Raw genomic sequence first — 23,129 nt, 5'->3', positions numbered from 1 at the left:
ACTACCCTAGAAGTGAAAGTGGATAAAAATTAAAATTAAAGATAAATTTTAAAAAACAGTCTCTTAAGTTAAAAAGTAAAGTTTTTCCTCTAGCTTGTGCTTGATTCATTGTCATAATTCTCTGGGAAAGTTTATTCAGCCTACTAGGATTCCACCTGATCTTAGTATCAACCAACACACATATTTTCAGTTTGCTACAAGAATATGAGAAAATGGTGATTCGAGGGATGCTGTTAATCACATGCCCATGAGCACCGGTCCTCTCACTGTACGAGAAAAGAAGGTTTCCCAAACTTGTCATTAACTTTGTATGTGTGTGTCTCTTGATCCATTGAGACTCTAAGCTCCAGAAGTACCCAGAGTCTATTAAAAGAGCCCCTGCCCGCTCTTCAGCCTGGTCTGTCACCTACCCCTTTATCAGAGTGTGCAGCCTCGAAGTCCACAGTGTCTCTGTGCTCTTCTTTCATGTGTCAGTGTTTTAGCACTTACCTTCTCTCTAGCTAAAATGACCTTTTTCTCCCTTCCCCGGACTCACTGCTAATCACAAGTCAAAAATTCTGTTGCCCTGTTAACCTCCAGAATGGTGGCTCCTCCCACCATTCTGCATCTTCCCCAGGTCCCTTGGCACCTCTCATATCCTTACACAAGTTCTTTGTGGGAAAACAGAGTCTCTTCTGACTCACCAGTGCTAGCTCAAGTCCCTGACACTTAGTAGGTGCTTAGATACTCCCTTCCCCAAGTTTGCTTTCACCTATTTCAAATGGTGAGGAAGATTTGCAAACTATAAAGTGATATCAAGTGATAATTATCCAAGCTTCTAGCAAAGGAAGAGGCCTGGACCTCTCTGAGCTTATATTCAATTCTTTTTTGTGTGTGTCTCTGTGTTCCTTTTCCAGGTGTTCCAGGAAGTGTGAGGGTCTCATCCCTCTCCATTCAGAGACTAGATGTGAGAAGAACAGACTTTACCAACTCCAGGGAGATCCCTGGGCCAGCCCATCCAGGGACCATTCATTCCTTTATTGACTTTCTGTGTGCCAGATTCTGATATACATGAGAATTGGACTGGCTCTCTGTGTGCCTGATGGACTCCAGGTGATTTTTTCCAGGTAGTCTCCAACCCTATAATGGCATCTACTAGGATAGATAAGAAAGGAGCCAGAAGTATTTGGGGTTGCAGAGCTTTGGGGAATCAAGCGGGCTCAGGACCTAAGGGAGGCACAGAAGACTGGCCTCAGACCAAAGACTGCCTTCCAGAAGGACAAGGGTTCTTGCCCTTGGACAGCAGAGTGGATCCGTTTAAAAATGTTAGGAGCTCTTTGGGGACTGGTTTTTCAACCTCACCACCTCCTACCAAAGTCTGGCAGTTGCATAGACAAGATCCACAAGATCTGATCTGAGGAATGATGGAGACAAAGAGTGGCACCTCAAGCTTAGGGGAAGAATTCAAACTGATACCTGGGTTAGGGAAAGAGCAGGGGGTGGAAAGTAGGCAATAACCCAAAGAAGACTCCATAGAGAAGAGACATGGAGATCAATAAGGAAGGAACAGACAGACAGTGGTGCCAGCCACAAATAGAAGTCAGTGGTCCAAGAACTCGGCTCTTAATCCAACAGAACGCTCACCTCTATGAGGAAGGCATTAGAGGTCCAGAGCAGCTGGCATCAGGGAAACAAAAGAGGGCGCCCAGCTCAACTCCAAACCAGATAGGACTGAACCGAGGTCCTTCCCATCCCCCTGTGGGATGGCTTCTGGATGAGAGCAGGGTAGGTGGAGTCATAGTAAATCTATTTGTCAGGATGAGAATGGGGACAGAAGAGAAGAAGAATCAGCAGAAATAATTCCACTTTTATTCAGGATTGTAAGGTGCTGGAATTCTCCTATTTAGGAGTCACGGGTTCAGTTAGGTAAAAAGGACTCTCTCACTTGTCTTCCTTAAAGCATGTGTGTTGGTGGAAATGGGATGGGCAAAGTAAAAGCAAACAACACCTCACATTGAGTGGGTCTTCCAACTCAGTCCCCAAGGGCAGGGGAAAAGCTTGTGGGCTTGGAGAAGGATCTAGGATGCAAAGAAAAAGAGAAAGTGGTTTTTGCTAGAGCAACCAATGAGGACAAAAGGACCAAACAAGGCTCCCCCAGAAGCAGTGGGTACTTAATTTGATTTTATTGCCAGGTGGTCTTCTCTTGGAAAATATAGTCCTTTGAGTATCCACCCCTGAGAACCCCTGCTTCCCCTCTGCCCACCAGGCCATAAGATCCCCAGAGCCGGAAAGAAAAGCCAGAGTCAAGACCCAGGTCAGGCTGGGATGGGGCCAGCCTTCCCCCTTTTCCTCAGTCTCATTCTGTTTCTCTTGAGATACCTCATCCTTGGCATTTTGTAGACTCTGATGACCCAGAGGCTCACCACTAGAATTACCAAGAGCAAGAGGAGCAGCAGTCCCTTAGCCAGGAGGCAGAAGACTGTTGAAGACTTCTCAGGATAGCCAGGATCTGGGATAGAAGACAGGAGGGAAAGGGGCTCATCAGCGAGAAGAGCAAGATTAGGAGGCAGCCGCCCCAAGTTCCACAAGAAGGGGTCTCAGGTTTACAATCAGTTTATGTCTCTTTGCAAGTAGCTCTGGAAATGTCTATTCCATGCACAGAAGCTCAGGAACTGAGCTCTGGGGAGCAATCTCAATTCAAGTGGAGAAGAGATCTTTGGAAGTTGGGAGCATCATACTCCCCAGTTCCGGTATCAAGCTGCTAATAGGAGGGATGTAGATTCTGGAATCTGTGTGCTCTTAAGAAGAAGCAGGATGGGGAGAGATGGGGCCTGGAGGCATGGGTCTTGCATGAGCTTAGGGATTGTCTCTGGGGTCCTTATACCTGCACAGAAAGACCCAGCAGGGATAGGATGGGAGCTGGTGTTGCTGATGGGGTTGCTGACCCTGCAGGTATAGGAAAGAGCACTGTCCCCAGGCCTCCAGGATGTTCTGAGGATGGGGCCTTCGTGGGCTGTGCCAGCACTGTCCCCCCAGGAGAGCCAGCTGTAGGTCACATCCATGCCTCCTCTCTCCACAAAGCATGTCAGGGACATATTACAGGAACCTTCCCCAGAGATCTCAAAGTTCACAGTGATTCTGGGCTTCAACAGCCGTTCTAGAAGAGAAAGAAAAGAAAAAAAAAAAAAAACACAAAGACTCACTGAACAATCAGAATTGAATCTATTTTTCGAAGCTCCTCATCCTTGGGGTATGGATGCTGCTTGGAGAGCCCATTCACCTAAATAACAAATAAACAAAACCAAACAAAAAATAACCTCCAGGGATGGGGTCGTGGCTCAGTGGTAGAGCACTTGCCTGACATGTGTGAGGCACTGGGCTCGATTCTCAGCACCCCATAGAAATGAATGAATAAAATAAAGGTCCATCAACATTAAAAAAAAAAAAAAAACCTCCATAACACTTATGGTTCCAGGGTCCCCAGGTAACTGCTAAGGTAGACCGAGCTGACGTTAGTGTCTTCTACCTTCTACCTCCTCTTTATGCCTTCTCTTTTACTTTTTTTTTTTTTTTTTGGTACTGGGATTAAAGATTTTGGGGGGTGGAGCTGTACCGGGGATTAAACTCAGGAACATTCAATCACTGAGCCACATCCCCAACCCTATTTTGTATTTTATTTAGATACAGGGTCTCACTGAGTTGCTGAGTGCCTCGCTTTTGCTGAGGCTAGCTTTGAACTCACGATCCTCCTGCCTCAGCCTCCCCATCCACTGGAATTACAGGCATGTGCCACTGCACCCAGCTGGGATTAAAGATTTTTAAACCCAAGGGTGTTCTACCACTGAGTCACATCCCCAATGCTTTTAATTTTTTACTTTGAGAAAAGGTCTTGCTAAGGGGCTGGGGTTGTGGCTCAGAGATAGAGCACTCATCTAACATGTGCGAGGCCCTGCGTTTGATCCTCAGCACCACATAAAATAAATAAATAAATAATATATATATATATATATATATTTATATATATATATATTATATATATATATATATTTTTTTTTTTTTTTAAGAAAAGGTCTTGCTAAGTTTCCCAGGCTGACTTTGAATTTGTCATCCTCCTGCCTCAGCCTCCAGAATCACTGGGATTACAGGCATGTGCCACCATGCCTGGTTCTTCTTTTTAACTTTTATTTATTTATTTTCTTAAAGAGAGAGAGAGAGAGAATTTTTTTTAATATTTATTTTTTAGTCTTCAGTGGACACAACATCTTTGTTTTTGTATGTGGTTCTGAGGATCGAACCCGGGCCGCACGCATGCCAGGTGAGCGCGCTACCTCTTGAGCCACCTCCCCAGCCCTCTTTCTATCTTTTACATCCCACCTTTCTCCAAACCCTCTTCTGCTTCTTTGATTCTACAAAATATTATCACCTCTCCCAATGGCACTTGTATTTTAACCCTTGTCTCTCCAAGATTTAAGTAGATTCAGAGTGACCAGCACAAAAAAATAGAAACTTGGGTTCAAGTAAATGGAAGACATTGATAAGACCCCTCAAACTGCACAGTGGGGATTACTAGTGTTCAAGAATAGAAGTGGTGTTCATCCCTTTGACACACAATCTCACTGGGAGAGAAAAGACCCTGAGAGGGTGTGTACCCAAAGCCCCTCACCCCTGCGTGGGGACACCCTTTAGAGTGCCCCATCCTTTATTTCTCTAGCTCACCCACCTGTTGCTGCAGCTCAGATACTGGAGCTGGGCACACTGGAAGGGGTTTGCCCTCTCATCCTGTCCCCTCAGACCCAAACCCTGAGTCCTGAGACCCCTAACTCTATAGCCTGGGAAGCTCGGGAGAGCATAAGTCAGCGACAGTTTTGCGGTCCCCAGTCGGTCCCCAGTCTGAACTCACGGTAGACGCGTAGATTGTATAGCTGGGTGGTTGACAGCTGAGCTGTCCTCATGTTGACTTCGGCTTCGTAACACCCTGCGTCCTTCCAGCTCACATTGCTGATGTACAGAGAGTAGCTGGGCTCCAGGAAGCTCACTCGACCCTGGTAGTGAGGGTCAATCACGGTGATGGTCGCTGGCTGTCCCTCTTTCCCTGGCGTCACCGTGGCCAGCCTTCTCTGAGAGGACCAGATGATGTTCTCAACCTCTTCATCCGGTGGGATTTCCAGGGGGAGGCTGATGGACTCCTGAAGGATCGCAACTACTTCCTCCGTATCCGCATCATCTCCAGAGTTCCCTGTGGCTGCAGAAGTAGGAAGAAAAGGGATGGAAATGGCCCAGCTGGTTTCTCTGGGCTGCGGAGCTTGGCCTCAGGAGCTGTGGCTCCATCACAGTCGAGAAACTTCTCAATCCGACCTTTTCTGGCTGTAGGCTCCATTGCTCCCGAGTAGAACCCACCAGGGTGAGCTTCCCTCTGACTTTTCACTCTTCAGATTTAACTTCTCTTTTGCCACCCTGGGACTTCTCCCCCTTGTGTGTTCCCAGATGTCCTTCTCTTTTGATCCTGCCTTGAAGCCACACCCTGCTCCTTGTACTCCCAGAAAAACCTGACACAGACAACTCCCCCAAAGGGTCTCACTAGCAGAACAGGAGAACTGAGTGGAGAAGAAGAGACAGTCACTCACCGCCCTGGAGTAGCAGGAAAAGAAGCAGCCAAGGAAGAGCGCCCATGTCAGCAGTGACTTGGTCCGGCCCCCAGGATGTGGACAAGACAAGCTGTGGACCAGACTGGTTGGCAGTCCTGAGGAAAGGGAAATAATTCTTCCTCTAACTTCCTCCATTCTCACTGAGCCCCTCCCTAGCCCTCCCAGAAAGACTTCTCTCTCTGGGCCTGATCGTCAGATGGTTTGTCCACTAACTCATGTCCATTCACCAAACTCAGCTCAAATCCTACTTCCCAATGAATGCTTTCTAGACTTCTTACCCTCTGGGTGCCCAGATCCCCCATAGATACCACATGCCCCAAACTCTCCCGAGCCTGTCATTTGACCCAGCCATCAGTAGTTCCTATGTCGCTGTGGTCATGTGATCTTATAAATATCATGATCTCCCCCAGAAGGACTCCATCTTGGGTTCCCTCTGTATGTCTCAGCCTTGCTGCCCGCACCCCACACACACACACCCCGAGTCACACATTAGCACTCAATCGCTGTCTTCAGAATGGACACGTGAAGGAACTCTTTCTATTTAAAGCCAGTTTTGTTCCTACTTGAGATACTATTCAGAGGGGGAAATTTGCTCCTTTGCTCAAAAGCAGTTTGGACCAAAGTGGATCTGGGTTATTGATATTGTTATGTAAAGGCTTTAAAATCACTCTGTATGAACGCATTGTTGATCAAAGCTATAGGAAGACTATAGCCAGATTCAGGAATAGATTATCAGAACATCGGGGTAAGAACAGACTTTCTGAGAGTTGGGGCTGTCCAGGAGGCAACGGGTGGGTGGCCTTGAGAGGCAGTTTCTGTCCCCAGTATTCAAGCTAAGACTGGACCACCGTGTGCTTGAATGTTCTGTAGTGTCTCTGACATCAGATGGATCCTCAGATTGAATAATCTTTAAGCTTCTTCTAAAAACACTCAAGTCTATGAATTTGTGCTGTAATGAGGAAGCAAAAATGGTGTCTCAAGTCCACAGACACAATGAAGGTGTACATATATTCAATTCTAGTCCTGTACCAACATTTCACATCTCTAGTTCAGTAAATTCAACCCTTAATCAAGTGTTTATTGAGCAGCTTCTATGATCCACCCACTTGTCCTCAGTGCTGGGCAATTAGCAATAACCAATAGTTTAGATTTGTGACAATGGGACCCCTAGGCTCACAACTGATCTTGGACAAGCAACTACAAATTTGACATATCCTGCCAAAGCAAAAACTGGAAGAATCTGCAGGGTAAGGTGGCACACACCTGTAATCCCAGAGGCTTCAGAGGCTGAGGCAGGAGGTTTGAAGGTTCAAAGCCAGCTTTAGCATTGGCATGGTGCTAAGGAACTCAGCAAGGTGAGGTGTAAAGCAACTCAATGAGACCCTGTATCCAAATAAAATATAAAATAGTGATGAGGGTGTGGCTTAGTGGTAGAGCTAGTGGTAGAGTGCCCCTGAGTTCAATCCCCAGTATCAAAATAAATAAATAAATAAATAAATAAATAAATAAATAAATAAATAAATAAATTAGAAGAACCTATAATAAGGTCACTTAGGAAAGTTGGAGTCAAGAGGATTGAGAAAAAGCTATGGAAGAGAAATGATATTTGGGCTAAGATCTCAAGGATGAATAGAATCTGCTAAGTAAAGAGAAGAAATGGTTAGTTCTTAAAGTTTATGAGCACCAAGCCTCAGGGGATAGGATTTTTTAAAATAAAGGTAGATCTGATTTGGGCCTGAGTATGAAACTTTGTTTTATTAGTCTTCCCACCTATTTAAAAGATAAAATAATATAGAGCAATTTCAATATTTGACCTGTATCCAAAGAAAAATAAATCAGTATGTTGAAGTTGGCACTCCAGTTTACTGTTGTAATATTCACTATGACCAGGATATGGAAACAATCTAAGTGTCCATCAAAGAATGGATGGTTAAGGGAATGTGGGCAATACCACCATGGTATCCTACTCAGCTTTTAAAAAGAAAGAAATTATGTCATTTGTAACAACATAGATGAACCAGAGGACATTGTGTTAAGGTGAGAGAAGTCTGGTACAGAAAGACAAATACCACATGATCTCACTTATACATAGGATCTTAAAAAGCTAAACTCACATAAATAAAGAGTAGAATGGTAGTTTCCAGGGGTTAGGGGTGGGTGGGTAGGTAGAGAGATGTTGGTCATAGGATACATAATTTCAGTTGGTCAGGAAATACAAGTTCAAGAGATCTATTGCACAAAATGGTTACTAAGATTTATAACAATCATAGTATTCTTGGAAGTTGATAAGAGAGCAGATTTTAAATGTACACATCACAAAAACCAAGTATGTGAAGTAATCCATGTATTATAGCTAGATCTAGCCATTTTACAATGTCACGTGACAGCGTGGTGTACGTGACAAGTGTAGACACAAATTTTTGTCAACTAAAAACACAAAATGAAAAATCTTTCAAATAAGATTAAAGCAAGAAGCAAAAAAAAAAAAAAAACAAAAACCAGGTCATGGTGCATAATGTTCAGAGTTTAAAGTTCAGTGAGTATATCTGTTAGGTTCTTTGAGAAGCAGATGCTGGAATTAGGAGTAAAAGAGGCTTAGTGGGGGTTACTGCCTGGAAAAGATCAAAGAGGGAAGGAGCAGATGGAGTAGGGAGATCTTCAGGCCATGAAGCAGTTCTCGCAGTCTCTGCTAGCTCAACAGTGAGGTCTGGAACAAAGGTTGCACAGTAAAGGGGACCTGTGTTGGGCAGGAGTGTCCACGTACACTCACCGTGCAAGAATGTCCAAGTGCCAATACGGTGTGTAGCTATTGGCCGGGCTGCCCAGGATCCTGACAGTGCTACAGCCAGAGGCTATCAGTTCCCGGTACTCCTTGCAGCTGAAGATAAGTTTTCTCTTGAAGGGAGAGTGAGGGGCACCTTCCTGGCTGCTACAGCGAGTATGCTGATAGCCAGAAGGTAACTGTATTCAGGTTTATTAAACCTGTCTCCCTAAATAATCATAAACAATCCATTAAACCTATCTACCTCCAGTCTTCACTGAGCCCTCCCAGTTGAATGTAGAGAAAGTGGCTTCTCAGAGTGGATTCTCCAGTCCGATTCCCCTTCTAGCTCAGGGATTGTGATCCACATGCAACTTCATTTCTGTCTCCCACGGTTTCTTCACTCTTAGTCACTGGGGTAGTGTTCCCCTGCCCTGAGAATGTGGGCTTGGTTTCTGGTTTCAGTTCAGAATGAGAGTTTCCAGCTGGGTGCGATGGCACACATCTGTCATCTCAGCTACCAGGAAGTCCAAGGCGGGGGAACCACAGTTCCAGGGCAGCATTGGCAACTTAGCAATATTCTGTCTCAAAATTTAAAAACTGGGGATGTAGTTCAGAGATAGAGCATCCCAGTACAGGACAGAGAGAGAAATTGAAAGAGAGGGAAACTTCCTGTCCCATGTCATATAGAAAACTCCAAACCTAAATTATAATCAAATAATCCCTGCTTTTCCTGGCTTGGATTTGTTTGGACTAGGAGCCTGAGATGGGAAAGGGCAGGAAAAAGCTCTCTTCTCACTCTCAGCTTACCTCTCCCTGCTGCACTCCTGACTGATATACTCTCTCAACTGTCTCCCCAAAACTGTTTCCCTCTCCAGAAAGATGGGGAAGGATTGGGAGTTCTTACCTGGCTGAGTGGCTTTGCATGTCTAGCAAATGATGAAGAGGAACTGTTTTCTCTTGGGAGACAATTATGGCTCCCTTTCTTCCACCCTTGGTCAGGAGTGGAGGCACCTCTATTCTGGGTGATCACTTGCAACTCCTTCCTCAGTCCCTGGACATCTGGCCACACACCTCCATTCTCCTCTCTTACCCCACCAAATGCCTCTCTTGTGCAGCATCCAGGCCAACCAAGCAGCCTGTCTGTTAAGGGTGCCCTCAGTTATCCATCATAAACATTCCTGCCATGACAGATTCCCTCCAGGATCTAGGACATGGCTCCACAATCCTGGCTCCTTCTTGGGAGTCAGATCTTAATTCACAGTTTTTACTCTCCAGGGCTTATCTTCGGCTGCTGTCCCCTAGGACTCTCACTGGTAGGACGTACTTCTCATAGTTCTCTCTTCTTCTTGAAGTCCCCCTCACCTGGCTTATGTCCAGAGGTAACAACTATTTGCAATTTTCCAGCCATGGGTGAGGGGCCTCCAAGAACAACAACACCATTTCTCCTTAATCCCCCACCCTGTAAATTCTGCAAGGGGAGCTATCCCTGACACTTCCTTTAATCTCCTGACACCTGTCACACTGTTAGCTCCAAATAATCAAGCAAGAAGACATCCATTCTAACATCTTGCTTATAGCACATACTTAAATTTCTCTATGGCCCAGCCTATTCACCTCTGTGATGGGCAGTTTTATGACTGAGTCCTACTTGAAGTTTATACTCTGGACAGGTTCTGTTTTTCCACTTCTTGGCTTTTTCTGCAAACATAGGAGGCCACCCAGCCTAAGCACAGGTGCAACTGGAGCTTTGTGCACCAGCCAATGAAGGGACCAGTCAGTGGATCAATGTTCTCTGGACTATTCTGATGCCTGTTCTTCATGGTTCTTCAGAAGGTCTGAGCTCCTATTGTCCTCAGCAGTCATCAGCTGGCACATCTTTTATTAACTTTTCTCCCTTCTCCATCCATTTTCCTCATTCCTCCTTCTTGGATCATCTCCCAGAGAGATTTCCTCCACCCTTTTCTAAGGGTGTGTTGGGGTGGGGCACAGTAAAACATTATATACGACAAAGTGGTTGCATCAGCAAAATGTAGACCTCCTTCTCTTCTGCCCGGATCTTTAAAAGTAAAAAAAAAAAAAAAAAAAGTTCCCTGCCCCAATTCTGATATAAAACTTTGAAAAAGAGGGAGAGGTGAAAATTTGATTCTGCTCTGTTGGAGAGGATGAAGGAAGATAATAAAGGTCCAAGCCTTTGCTCAAAAAAATTTTTTTTCAGGTTCTCTTTGGATCTGGAAAGATGGGGACCCATAGGGCAGACCCACAGTTCTGGAGGAGCCAGTAAGTGAGTTCCAACTACATGACGCCCCCCTCCCCAGTCAAAGCACGTTGAGGTTTGTGTGCGTACTCTGTCTGGGACAAGACTGGGCACTTGATATATGCTTTTCCTTTTCCTTTACCTCTTCCAGGGTTCCATGCTAAAAGGGTAATTGTTCAATTGAACCATGAAGGTGGCTGGAGAGAAATGAAATGGTCTGCAAATTATTGAACTGCACCCAAAGGACTCTTTATGAAACGGAGGAGAAAAGACTGTTCTTTGCAGTGGGGCCAGCTCGGGCAAAGCCTTGCGGTGTGTGCTGAGGCACAGAGGGCATCCACCAAGAGGGAACCTGGAGAGGGAAATGGAGAAGATTTGACACGAGGATAGAAAGATGGACAGGAGACAGCTTACCAGGCCTTGTAGACCTCTTCAAGAGCTTATAAGTCATATTCTCTCAAAAAAAAATTGTTTTTGAAGGAGAGGGGAAATACATGATGAGAGAGAAAAGGGAAAACATAAGCCAGGTGCAGCGGCACACACCTGTAATCCCAGCAGCTTGGGAGGCGGAGGCAGGAGGATCATGAGTTCAAAGCCAGCCTCAGCAAAACAAGGCACTAAGCAACTCAGTGAGACACCCATCTCTAAATAAAATACTAAATAGGGCTGGGGATGTGGCTCAGTAGTTGAGTGCCCCTGAGTTCAATCCCTGGTACCCCCCACCCCAGCAAAAAAAAAAGGAAAACACATGGTAGAGGGAAAGGTTTTTTTGGTATCCGAGATTGAACCCAGGGTCAGTTAACCCCTGAACCACATCCCCAGCCCTTCTTTTATGTTTTGTTTTGAGATGGGGCCTTGCTAAATCCTTAGGATCTTGCCATATTGCTGAGATGGGTCTCAAACTTGCAATCTTCCTGCCTCAGCCTCCCGAGCCGCTAGGATTACAGACATGGGCCATAGGCCCAGCGCAGATGATCTTCAGATAGGAAAGATATGAACGTATTTAAATGCTGAAGAGAGGAGCCAGCAGGGAAGAGGTTTGAAGATGCAGACAAGCCATCTCCTCCACCCATCTCTCACCCCCAGGAGGTGTGAGGGAGCTGGGATTCAGAGTCCAGAAAGAGGAGCTAGTTTTAGATTACAAGATGGTCTCCCACTATAATCAGAAAATATGGGCAAAGGTACTGGTAGATTTGTATGTGTCAAGAAGTTCAAGGGAGGGGCTGGAGTTGTGGCTCAGTGGTAGAGCACCAGCCCGGCACGTGTGAGGCACTGGGTTCAATTCTGAGCACCACATATAAATAAATAAAATAAAGGTTCGTCAACAACTAACAAAAATGTTTAAAAGAAGAAGAGAAAGAAGAAGGAGAAGAGAAAGAAGAAGGAGGAAGAGGAGGAGGAGGAGGAAGTTGTTCAGAGAAGCCAGGCATTGTGGCACACATCTGTTAACCCAGCCGCTCAGGAGGCTGAGATAGGAGGATCACAAGTTCAACACCAGCCACAGCAACTTAGCAAGGCCCTAAGCAACTTAGTGAGATCCTGTTTCAAAATTAAAAAATAAAAGGGTCTGGGGATATGGCTCAGTGGTAAAGTACACTTGGGTTAAATCTTCAGTACCAAAAAAAAAAAAAAAAAAAAAGTTCTGGAGAATGCTGTCTGGTGATTTCAATTTTCCCTGCATAGCAGACAAAATTGTCTGCTGAAGCCAAAGGTTTAAATGAAATGCAGGTATTTCCAGAGAGCAGAAACAGTTTGTAACAGATGAGAAAATTGTATTTTGAGGTTTCTTGGGATAGTCCCAGTTTAGGCATGATGTTCTTGCCTAATGGTTAATACTACCTTCTTTTACTCACAGAAAGTGTCCTGATTTGGAGGATGAATTATTTGGTTATCCTAGAACAAGTGCAAAATTTTATTAAAGGAATCATAGTGAGGTAGTATTGTGGTTTGGATTTAGAAATGCACACCCCCCGATGTTCATTTTTTGAAAGCATGATCCCCAATGCAGAAATGTTCAGAAGTGGACCTTTTAGATAATGGCAAGAGCAGGGCTAGGGGTGTAGCTCAGTTGGTAGAGTGCCTTGTCTTGCAAGCACAAGGCCCTGGGTTCAATCCCCAGCACCAAAAAAAAAAAAAAAGAAGAAGAAGAAGATAATGGTGAGAGCCATAACTTCATCAGTGAATAATTTGAATGTATTACTGGGTAATAATTATAAGCAAGTGTGTGGCTTGAGGAAGTAGGACAGTGGGGACAACACCCTCTCTGTCCCATGGCTTACCTCAAACCCAGAGCAATGGAGTCAGCTGACCATGGACGGAACCTCTCAAACTGTGAACTCCACATAAACTTTTCCTCCTCTAAGTTGTTCCTAGCAGGTATTTTGCACAGCAATTAAAAAAAAAACTGACTAACACAGGTGGCTGAACTTGTAAGAGTCAAAAGCCACCCCTAACTTGGGCAACCAATGCCCTGAAGGTCTGGAGGGAAACAGTAGATAATAGAAAGTATTTGAAAGCAAACTGCTTTGCTTCCATTATTTGCATAATGGAGTCTCAAGACCTACTTTATAAGATAACTGGGAAAATCAAATGAGCTAACTCCTATAAAGCACTTAATGCAGAGCTTGGCATATTGTGGAACCTAATGAATATGAGTTGGGGTTATTAATTACTGCAAGTTAGCTAAGTTTGAAGTTCATGGGCTTTGGCATTATGAAAGCTTGGAGCCTCCTGGTAAAAGGCCAGGGTCTGTGGTTATTGAAGAGAACATGCAGAAAGTCTCTAACACGTGAATGGGTTTATTCGAGAACCTCAGCCAGCAGCGCTAATCAGCCTGGTTTGAGGAGACAGAGGATACTGATGCCAGGGTGCACAGCCCAGCTCAGTGTTTTTCATGTCAGCTGCCTGTTCACTAGACCAGCTCTTAGGTATGCAGAGGTGTGACATACTAGGCTGATCCCCTTCAAGCAAACTCCTCAACAATTCATTGCTTGCCTCCTAGGTATCACCTGTCCATATTTTAACTTGTCTGTCTTTCTTTCCAAAATGAACTGGTATGTTCCTCTGGGTTATGTATCCTTTAATTCCCTTATGATTGCTGTCAAGACAGGATGTGTACACCTGCGTTAGGACCCTGAGGAGGGATAGTTAAAATGTTGATGCCTTTGGCTCTGAACCCACTGAGTCAGAATGGGAAGAGGAGTGGAGGATGGGGTTTAGGAACCCCTCTGCTCATCAACCAAAGTCCCAGATGATTCCACTGTAAGCTGAGTTGAGGAGTTGCACACTTTGTCTGCTCTTCTGTTCTGTTGGAGCAGGGAGGAAGTTCCCCAGCCAGTGATATCTTTTGTCTTCAGTTACAAAAGGTGTTTTTTTCTTTTTTTTTTCCCCTGAGCAAAGCCATGAAGTGATGTTTTCTTCTTGGACCAGGCTTTGGAGAACAGGAGAGGGGCTCCACAGGCTTTTAATCGGTTTTCCTGAGCTCTCTGAAGAGCTGTCTCCTAGACTGCTGGGGAGAGACAGGTGCAAAGCCACAGGTGTCACCCGGACACAGCTTTTACCTTCTTACGTATGTGACCCCTGAAGCAGGATTTGTTTGAAAATAAGGTGCTATTGCTAAAAGAAAAAAAAAATTTAGAATCTACCGAGCTTCCCCAACCCCTTATTTTATAAATTAAAAACAAACGTAAAAGTAAAATAAAAACCCCCAGAGTCGCAGAAAGTGGAAGAATTTCTTAAAGTTCTGTGTCAAAGTTAATGTCAAAGCTGGGACCAAAACTCTGGTCTTCTGGTATCTTGTTGGTGGGATTTTACTTGATGAACTTGAGATTTAACACAACTACAATCTGGCACATGGAAAGCCCTTAGTAAATGTCATTGTTATTGTTGGTGTCATTTGTCATTGACTTGTTCTTGAGACTGGGAGCTGGCAAAGCAAGCAGGAGAGAAGCACAGGCAAGTGGCTGGGGGAAAGCCCGCTGGCCACCCAGACAGGTCTGCATGTGACAGTAGTTTTCAACTTTAGTTAATTCAGCACAGTTCAAGTGTCCACAGTAAGCTAACTCATGAATGTCCCGGAGTTGATCCGAATCTGGGATGCTGTCTCATTTTATCAGAGCTGTCGTTAACAGACGTACAATTAGCTATATCTCTCACAAATATTTATTAAGCTTCAATCAAAAGCAAGGTACTGTCCTAATGCAAAATACAGATGTGAAGGGGAAAGATGGAGCTTATGTTATCACTGAGGACCAGGCTGGGGAGAGGTGAGCCATATGCAACAAATGTAAAACATCGAGTGATAAAGTCCTATGAGGACAAAAACAAACAGAATAAAGGAATAAACAGGAATGGGGGCAAGAAATAGCCTTTGGTTCAGTGTTCAAGTCACAACATTGGTTGTGCTCCATTGCCCCGACATTTCTACAGTTAACACCAGGAGTTACCATCAGAAGGGAGCATGGCGCTAGCTAGAGGGAAGGAGATGATCTAAGATTCAACAATTCAATGACAATCTATCATGTTCATTTCTATCGTGTGGTTTCTCCTGTCAAGTTCCCACATACTGTGGTCTGGCCCCAGACAGAACTTGGATGGGCACAATTAGAGTATCCACTTCTGTGACTCTCCTTTGGCAATTTGTTCACATCTTCCCTTCTCGTTTTTCTAATAATGTCCCTTCATTGGGTCTTTTGTTTCTTGAGGGTCAATTTGCATGTCTCATCTCTGATCCACTGAGTATGGATTCTATGCTTCGGGGTTCAGAAGGCAATTTTATTATCTCCTTTTCCAAGGTTTTCCTTCTCTTTCCCCCTAACTCCATTAATACTTTCTTGATAAAGGCTGCTGCTCCTCCATTAATATGTACAAAATGCCTTGTCTTCCCTATCAAGTTTTCCAAAGAACTTATCACATACAATAACTTCCTGATACACCATACCCTCTGGATCAAATCCTTCTTTCAGCGGTGAAAAGGGTTGTCTGGGAGCCTGACTTTGGACCAATGAAGGTGGCTTGGAGTTTAGGACAGAACATTGTAAGACAAGATTTTTCTGGATCAAAGGGGTTCCCTTTTTCCAAGGGGAGAGCCAACTAGCTAATGGTACACCAACAATGGAGACTTTTTCTCCAAATCTGCAGAAATAGTTAAGAAGTAGGGAAGGCCTTGGGGATTCCCCCAACAAACTACTAGAAGAGGAAATAGAGGGACAGAGGAGGAGTGGAAGATTTAGGGGGCAGCAATTCCAACCAGGAGGGAGAGGAGGTAGAGGGCAGAATTTTCCTAGGATTGACATTTCTTGGCACTAGGGATAGCCAACTTGCAATGATTGCATTGGGAAGTGGAGGAAGGGGAGAAGGGTCTAGTCCCTAACTCTCTACTTTTCAAAAGCTTATCTGATGAAGTGGTATCTAAAGACAATGCAGCTTTTGGGCTGGGGATGTGGCTCAAGCGGTAGCGCACTCGCCTGGCATGCGTGCGGCCCAGGGTTCAATCCTCAGCACCACATACAAACAAAGATGTTGTGTCCGCCAATAACTAAAAAATAAAAATATTAAAAATTCTCTCTCTCTCTCTCTCTCTCTCTCTCTCTCTCTCTCTCTCTCTCTCTCAAAAATAAAATAAAGACAATGCAGCTCAGACCTTCCTCTACAACACTGGTTGCTGAACTTTAAAAATGATCCATGCAGCCCGGCACAGTAGCACATGCCTATATTCCCAGTGGCTCTAGACTGAGGCAGGAGGATCTCGAGTTCAAAGCCAGCCTCAGCAAAAACAAGGCCCTAAGCAACTTGGTGAGACCTTGTATCTAAATAAAATACAAAATAGGGTTGGGGTTGTAGCTCAGTGGTTGAGTGCCCCTGAGTTCAATCCCTGGTAAACAACAACAACAAAAAAATTATCCATGCAATTTTTCTTCAACGGAAATATTATAAGAAACACAAATTGAACTATTCTAGTGGAAGCTGAAGGGTATAACTCTTCTCAGCACTTCTGTGAAATCCCAGGGTAACTCTTTGGAGCCCAAAGGATCCTACAGAGCCCCTCTGCTCAGGGGTTGCAGATGGACAGCATTTGCACTTGGAATTCCAGAATTTCCACCTCCATTTCAACCAAAAAACCTGAAACCTTATCTATTTACATATTGGGCTTTTGAAAAATATTTCCTGTGTGTTGGAAGGAACTTCCCTTAAAAACACTCCCCCCACTACACTCAAAATCTAATTGTGTTTAGCACCGTTTTTATGGCCTTAAAACCAGAGAAGAAGGCCATATATTCCTATATATGGTCATGGCTTGCTCTGGCCAAGACTCTTCAAAGTTTCAAGGATGCCCCTACTGTAAACCATTCATCTGGGATAAACTAAGTTATAAGAAATATTAAACCCAAGCCACATCAAGTGGCTTGTCCTACTGAAATGCTTTATTGCACTACCCAGAGCTTGTATACAGGGTGTTAGAAAACCTTAAGGATGCTATGGAAAATATGTGACTAAAGATGCTATTCATTATCATCACACAGTGTCCTCTTAGGAAAAATGCTTCCCAGTGGCAGGAACAGCATTTCCTTGAGCAGTCCTTTGATTTTCCCTACCCCTACCCCTATCCCTGCCCAAATCATCAGAGATCAAACTCAGAGGCACTCTACTACTGTTTTTAATTTTTATTTTGATACAGGATCTGGCTAAGTTGCTGAGGCTGGCATTAAACTTGCAATCCTCTTGCCTCAGCCTCCAGCGTTGCTGGAATTACAGTTGTGCATCACTATGCCCTGCTTCCCCTGTGATCTTTGTAGAAGACTTCATGACCCCTTAGCAGTTGCTGCTAGAAAGCACAGTCACATTTGGAGCTTTCCCGTGGCCAGGTATAGAACACTAAGGAATACATTTTAGATATTGACCTTGTTCCTTGCTGCAACTTATTTTCCTACTCTACTTTCTTCAAACCTCCTTTTCCTAGCTGATTGGCATTTTTATCTTGCTGCATTGTATTACAATTTGTAGGACACATGGGAGAGTCTAGGCAAATATACAATTAGAGAAAACAGCCCCACTTCTGACACCAACTGCAAACCATCCCGTTTCCACCATTTGCTAGAAGGACTCACAGAACACATTCTAAGCTGTTATATTCATGGTTATGGTTTATTACAGGGGAAATATACAGATTAAAAATTAGCCCTGCAAGGAAGAGGGCATAGGAGTCCAGAGAAGTACTCAGCACATCAATTCGCATGGAGTGAGAACAGTGCCACTCTCCCGGCGTCAGCATGTGACAATACACATTGGAATTGCCAACTATAAAAGTTCACCAGAGCCTTGGAATTTTCACTGGGGCTAGAACACATGCTGCCCACGTGGCTAACCTTGAGCTCCCAGCCCTTCCAAAGGTTGGGCTGATATCCTTGGTCTCCAGTTTCTCTAAAGGTAGAAATAATACAGCTTGACTCAAAGTCTCCATCATAAATCATATCGGATTGTCTGCTGGCCAAGGCCCCTAGGCAAACAGACACTCCTCCTAGACATGACACAGCAAGGACCTAGAAATCACCTCCTGGTAGCTGAGGACAAAGGCTAGACTCATCTTCATTACCCAACATGTAAAATTCATCTTTAGGACAAGATGACCAGAAGGAAGGAACAGACCATCAAACCAAATCATACACCTGCGCATACACCTGTATAAGACCACTGCTCTTCATTGACAGTGACACTTCTAGGATTCAAGGACTCTGGGGCAGAAATCAAGGGAGGGCCTGTAGCTGGAACTCTGTCCACAGTTATTGAGTCCCTCTGTGAGCTGTTATACTGCTCGTGGTTCCATAGGTTTGGGAAGGGGACCAGCACTGGGACCCAGGAAGGCCCAGAGATGCAGACACAGGTTGAGACAGGAATCTGGTTCATTCTATCATCTCACTTATTAGGTTAGGATGGACACATATGCAGGAGAAGTTGAGAGTTGAGAGTCCTGACAGGTTTGTAGGACCATTTGGGAAGGACGTTGTGTCAAAGTCATAGTTGATACCAAGACTTCAAAGCCTCAGAGCTCTGCTCATGAATCTTCTGTAGCTCTTAGGAAAAAACCCTCAACATCCGGTGGTTCCCAACACACACACACACACACACACACACACACACATACACACATCCCTGTATATATGTGAGGCCACAGGGTCCCCTCTGCAAAAAGACATACAGAACTATGTTGGTGCCCCACCCAACCAACAAAGGAAGTGGGGAATGTGGCCAGCACCGAGGAGAGGCATCTGTGACCTTGGTAATGAAGGTGCAGCTGAGGCTGCAAGGCTTCTGCAGATCTACCAAGCCCACCTGCACACAGGACCTGCCCCTCTGCCTCTCTCTGCCCATGTGTTGAGAGTGCCTCTGACTATCTCCCTCCTCCTGCACCACCCCTCCATCCTCCACCCAGCCCAGCTGTAAGAGAGAAGTTCCCTATGTCTTAGGTCAAGATCTAGATGGCTTAGAGTTGGTGAGATCTCAGGAAATAGGTTCTCCAGAAGGAATCACAACTTCTGGGGTTGTAAGAAGGGGGTCCATCTCACAGCTTAGGTCCTGATGCCCTTAGTCATATTTGCATGAGATTGAGATTCCTCTCATTCCACCTGTCTATCTGTCCAGACTCCCTGTCTTCTGCCAGGCTGGGGAGGGTGCCAGGATGATCAGGTGTTTCCCAGCCCCTGTGGCTCAGGTCCACATCATCATCTGGATGCAGGATAGGATGCACCAACCACGGAGAGTTTCTCCCTGGAGACATGGCTCTTGGTCTTGAAGTAGCAGTTCCCAGCATCTTGCTCTGACTTCACTAGGAAGAGGAGGACAGCAGCCCTGCCATAGGGAACTGGATGTGTCCCCGGGATCTCCTTGTCAAGGTAGAATAAGTGCAGGGTCAGAGAGGAGCCCCTCTGAGCCTCACAGAGGGGCTCCACCATGTCCCCCACTGCAGAGCCAGCAGCCCTGTGCGGCAGAGTGAGAAGAAGATGGGACACAGGAACTGGGACAGCACATATGGTGGAAGAGTCAGCCTGACTGTCCAGGATCCAGGGTCACTCCACCCTAGGGGGCCACTGTCCCACTACCAGGGGGTCCTATTGCCTGATGCCTAGAACCCTGGGGAGTGCCTCCCCTTCCTTGCTCATTTACCTTGCACCCTGGTCTCCAACCGAGGGCTCTGTTTCTGGACCCAGCAACCCTCAAAGGCCACATCACACCAGCAAAGCCCAGTGTCCCTCTCCTTGACTCCTGGGATGCAGAGCTCTGGGTGGTGGCTCCTGTCCTTCATAAGGTGTGGCCACTCTTATGAAGGAAAAGGAGCTGGGGCCGCAGCTTCATCTGACATCTCGGGGTCAATGGGCTGTCCTCACAGGTTCAGGAGAGGGGATGGCACTCAGCACAGGAGGCAGGGACAGCTCTGGGAAGACACAGGCCCAGGGCTCAGGAGGGGAGTCCTGGACAATGAAGCCCTGGAGGCCAAGGACTGAGCTTCAGTACAGCCCGGGCTGCAGCTCCTTGACCCACACGGGAGACAGTTCCATCCCCAGGACCTGTCCCTTTGTCCTCACCCACATAACTCCCACATAGCCAAGACCCTCTGGAATCCCAGGAGTCAGAGCCAGAGGTCCCTTAGCAGTCATCTGGTCCACAAGGAAGAAAGGTGAGTGACGAGGCTGACTCAGGGCTCTTCCCAATACCTCCTCCTTCCCCTGGCTCCAAACATGCCCCATGTGGGTTGGGAGGAAATATTGATCCAGCATCATGGACGCTAGGGACCCTATGCCCTGGCCTAAAACATCAGGGGCATCCAGATCTCTCTGGATGGAGGACTCCTGCCCAGAGAGCTACTGATCTCTAGAGACTGGATCCCAGAGTGGCCCCCATCAGCCCCTCTAAGGTGGTAACTCACTTCGGATCTGACCTTGGTAGCTACAGGTGTTTGTGAACCAAGATATAATAAACATCATCTGCCCAGTGCAGCCGTACTGACCACCGCTTTCCACTTTAGAATAAGGAAAGAATTATCCACGTGTGTAGAACTGCACCTGGGACAGTGCTGTGGGCCTCCATCCTTGGCACGTCAGGGTAAGGGCATCTCCTTCAAACACAGGGTTGGCAGGAATTCAAGGCGCAACCAAGCGGTGAGACACAGGACTAGGATCAGCCACAAAGCTGCAGGTCCCATCAGTTCAGTTCTCCCTCTGTCCCCAGCATAAGACCCCCCACTGGGGATGGAGACTCCTGGAGAACCCCTCACAGCTTCGTCTTTGGTCCTCCCCTGGACAGAGCAGGACCTCTGCTTCCCTTTACCTCACCTCCTCCTTTTCCTTCTCCTCCTTCCCCTTCTCCTCCTTCCTCTTTCTCTTCTCTTCTTCTCTTACCTTTTCCCATTTCCTCTCTCTCTGACCTTACCATATACCGGGTAACTCCTCACTAACATGTTTGCTTCCTGCTGGAATCACTCCCATCAGGTAGCCGGCTTATTCCTCCTGCAAAGATTCACATTTGTTCATACTCCACGTGTCCCAAGTCCAGGGACACAACAGCCCCCACCCTCTGGTATCAGGTCAGACCCCCTAAGAATTCCAGGACAGGGGGCCTGATCTGGCTCCCTCTTGTCCCTCGTCAGATGCTCTCCCAGGCCTAGGCCCAGACTCCATCCATGTCCCCACACCAATGCCCATCGCCACCAGGGATTCTCTCTCCGTTCCAGTCAGGCAACTCTTGTTCCCATTCCGAACCTGAGTCTTTTGTCCTGATGCACAGGACAGAAGGGTCTCTCCCTTGGCTTTAAATCTCCCACAAATCAAGACCCACAGGTCCCAGGTAGCCTCAAGAGGCAAAGCCCATGTTTGGGAGTTGAACCTGAGGACCTTCATGAATAATTGTAGAAAGAGGATTGATTCATAGAAGGGTCTCATCTCATCTCTAAGAAAGATGAATACAAGTGCAATCAGCCTCTTCCTGGACCATAGCACACCTGACATCACTGTTGGAACAGATGAGGCCCACAGGGTCACTAAGCGCAAACCCAGTTCTCAAACCTGGTCCCTCTTTCAGCACTAGCCACAGAACACTTTCCCAAGCAGTGGTTTGAACTTTCTTCCCAAGAAGTTACATAAATAAGTCCCTGGAAATCTGGGTACCCATACGTATGTCACAGATTCTCCTTTTTGACCAAAGGACCAATTCAATAGGAGGCAGAGATACAATTTATTTATCATTAATTGATTCACTTAGATTTATCATTAATGAATCCATTTACTTATTCATCCCTCAAATATTCATTGAAGCACCTTCTACATGCCAAACACTCAGATATGTGTATGTGTATATACACTTAGATATTTTTTCCTGGTATTGGGATTGAACTCAGCAGAACTCTACCATGAGCTACATCCCCAGCCCTTTTTGTTTTTTTATTTTGAGACAGGATCTTGCTAAGTGGCTCATGTTGGTCTCAAACTTGTGATCCTCCTGCCTCAGTATCCAGAATAGGTGGGATTATAGGTGTATGCCACCACGCCCAACTAAGGCACATGCTTATTAATGGTCTAGTAGGAGAGAGAGAGAGAGAGAGAGAGAGAGAGAAGAGAGAGAGAGAGAGAGAAAGTTTTACAAGTGAGGACACAGAGAAGATTTGGCCTGTTCTACCTTGGGAGGAGATCCAAACAGGTGAGGTACCTTGATCTTATCTTGAAAAATGTATTAGTAGAAGGAAGAAGTAGATGTGGCCTCACATGCAAGGGCACAGCCAAGAGAATTCTTGGAACTGATAGAGGAGGACTATAAGAAGGGTAGTGCTGACGTGTAAGGCTGGAGAGGCAGCAACCAGAAATTGAAACTATGCCAAAACAATGGGAAAGAACAGGAAGAATGTGCATTTGGGGAGTAAAATAATTACATTTGCATTCGAGATCCCATGGCTTCCGTGTGAGAAAGGATCAGAGGGGGGCAAGAAATAAAATTGAAAAGACAGTAAGATCATTGCAATTGCCTGGGTGAGACAGGAGGGTATCCACTGAGACAATGTCAATGAGGCGGAAAGGATGGATGTGAGCCTTGCCAAGAGATGGTGTAGGTGAGACTTAATGATATAGACTGGACGATCTGATGGGAGCGGGGGGAAAAAGGAGAGTGAGGGGCTGAGGATGGTAGGAAAGTAAGGAGGGGAAGGAGCTGATTTGTGGGAAAATGTGAAGGATTAAAATGTGCCCATCTTAAGATGAGGTGTTTTGGGCATGGCCACCCGGAGATTTCCATCAGTTTATAGAGTCTGCATGTAACTTAAGTATCTATTCTGGATTGGAGACATAGGTTTGTGAGTTATTAACTTCTGGTGGTGTTTGAAGCCAAATGTGTGGGATAGCACTCTGGAACTCAAGAATGGAGCGCAGAGTGGTGTGAGTGTGTGTGTGTGTCTTTAATCTTTTGCTTTTTTTTTCATCCACTACTAGGGACTGAATACCAAAGCACT

The 23,129-nt window shown here is 45.7% G+C and overlaps 1 protein-coding gene across 1 annotated transcript; it reads right to left on the bottom strand.

Moving 5' to 3' along the window:
* Positions 1–2,155: 2,155 nt before the first annotated feature.
* On the bottom strand, positions 2,156–5,649 carry Slamf9 (SLAM family member 9). Its single transcript, XM_026407972.2, has 4 exons — positions 5,604–5,649; positions 4,880–5,221; positions 2,864–3,136; positions 2,156–2,488 (listed from the first exon to the last, which is right to left on the bottom strand). The coding sequence occupies exons 1-4, from the start codon at positions 5,647–5,649 to the stop codon at positions 2,295–2,297; spliced, it is 855 nt and encodes a 284-aa protein (XP_026263757.1). The 3' UTR covers positions 2,156–2,294.
* Positions 5,650–23,129: the final 17,480 nt, after the last annotated feature.

Source organism: Urocitellus parryii, chromosome 11 (assembly GCF_045843805.1).
Source record: "Urocitellus parryii isolate mUroPar1 chromosome 11, mUroPar1.hap1, whole genome shotgun sequence".
In the NCBI taxonomy this organism is placed as follows: Eukaryota; Metazoa; Chordata; class Mammalia; order Rodentia; family Sciuridae; genus Urocitellus; species Urocitellus parryii.
The sequence above is the reverse complement of the archived record's forward strand: the minus strand, read 5'-3'. Positions and strand labels throughout refer to the sequence as shown.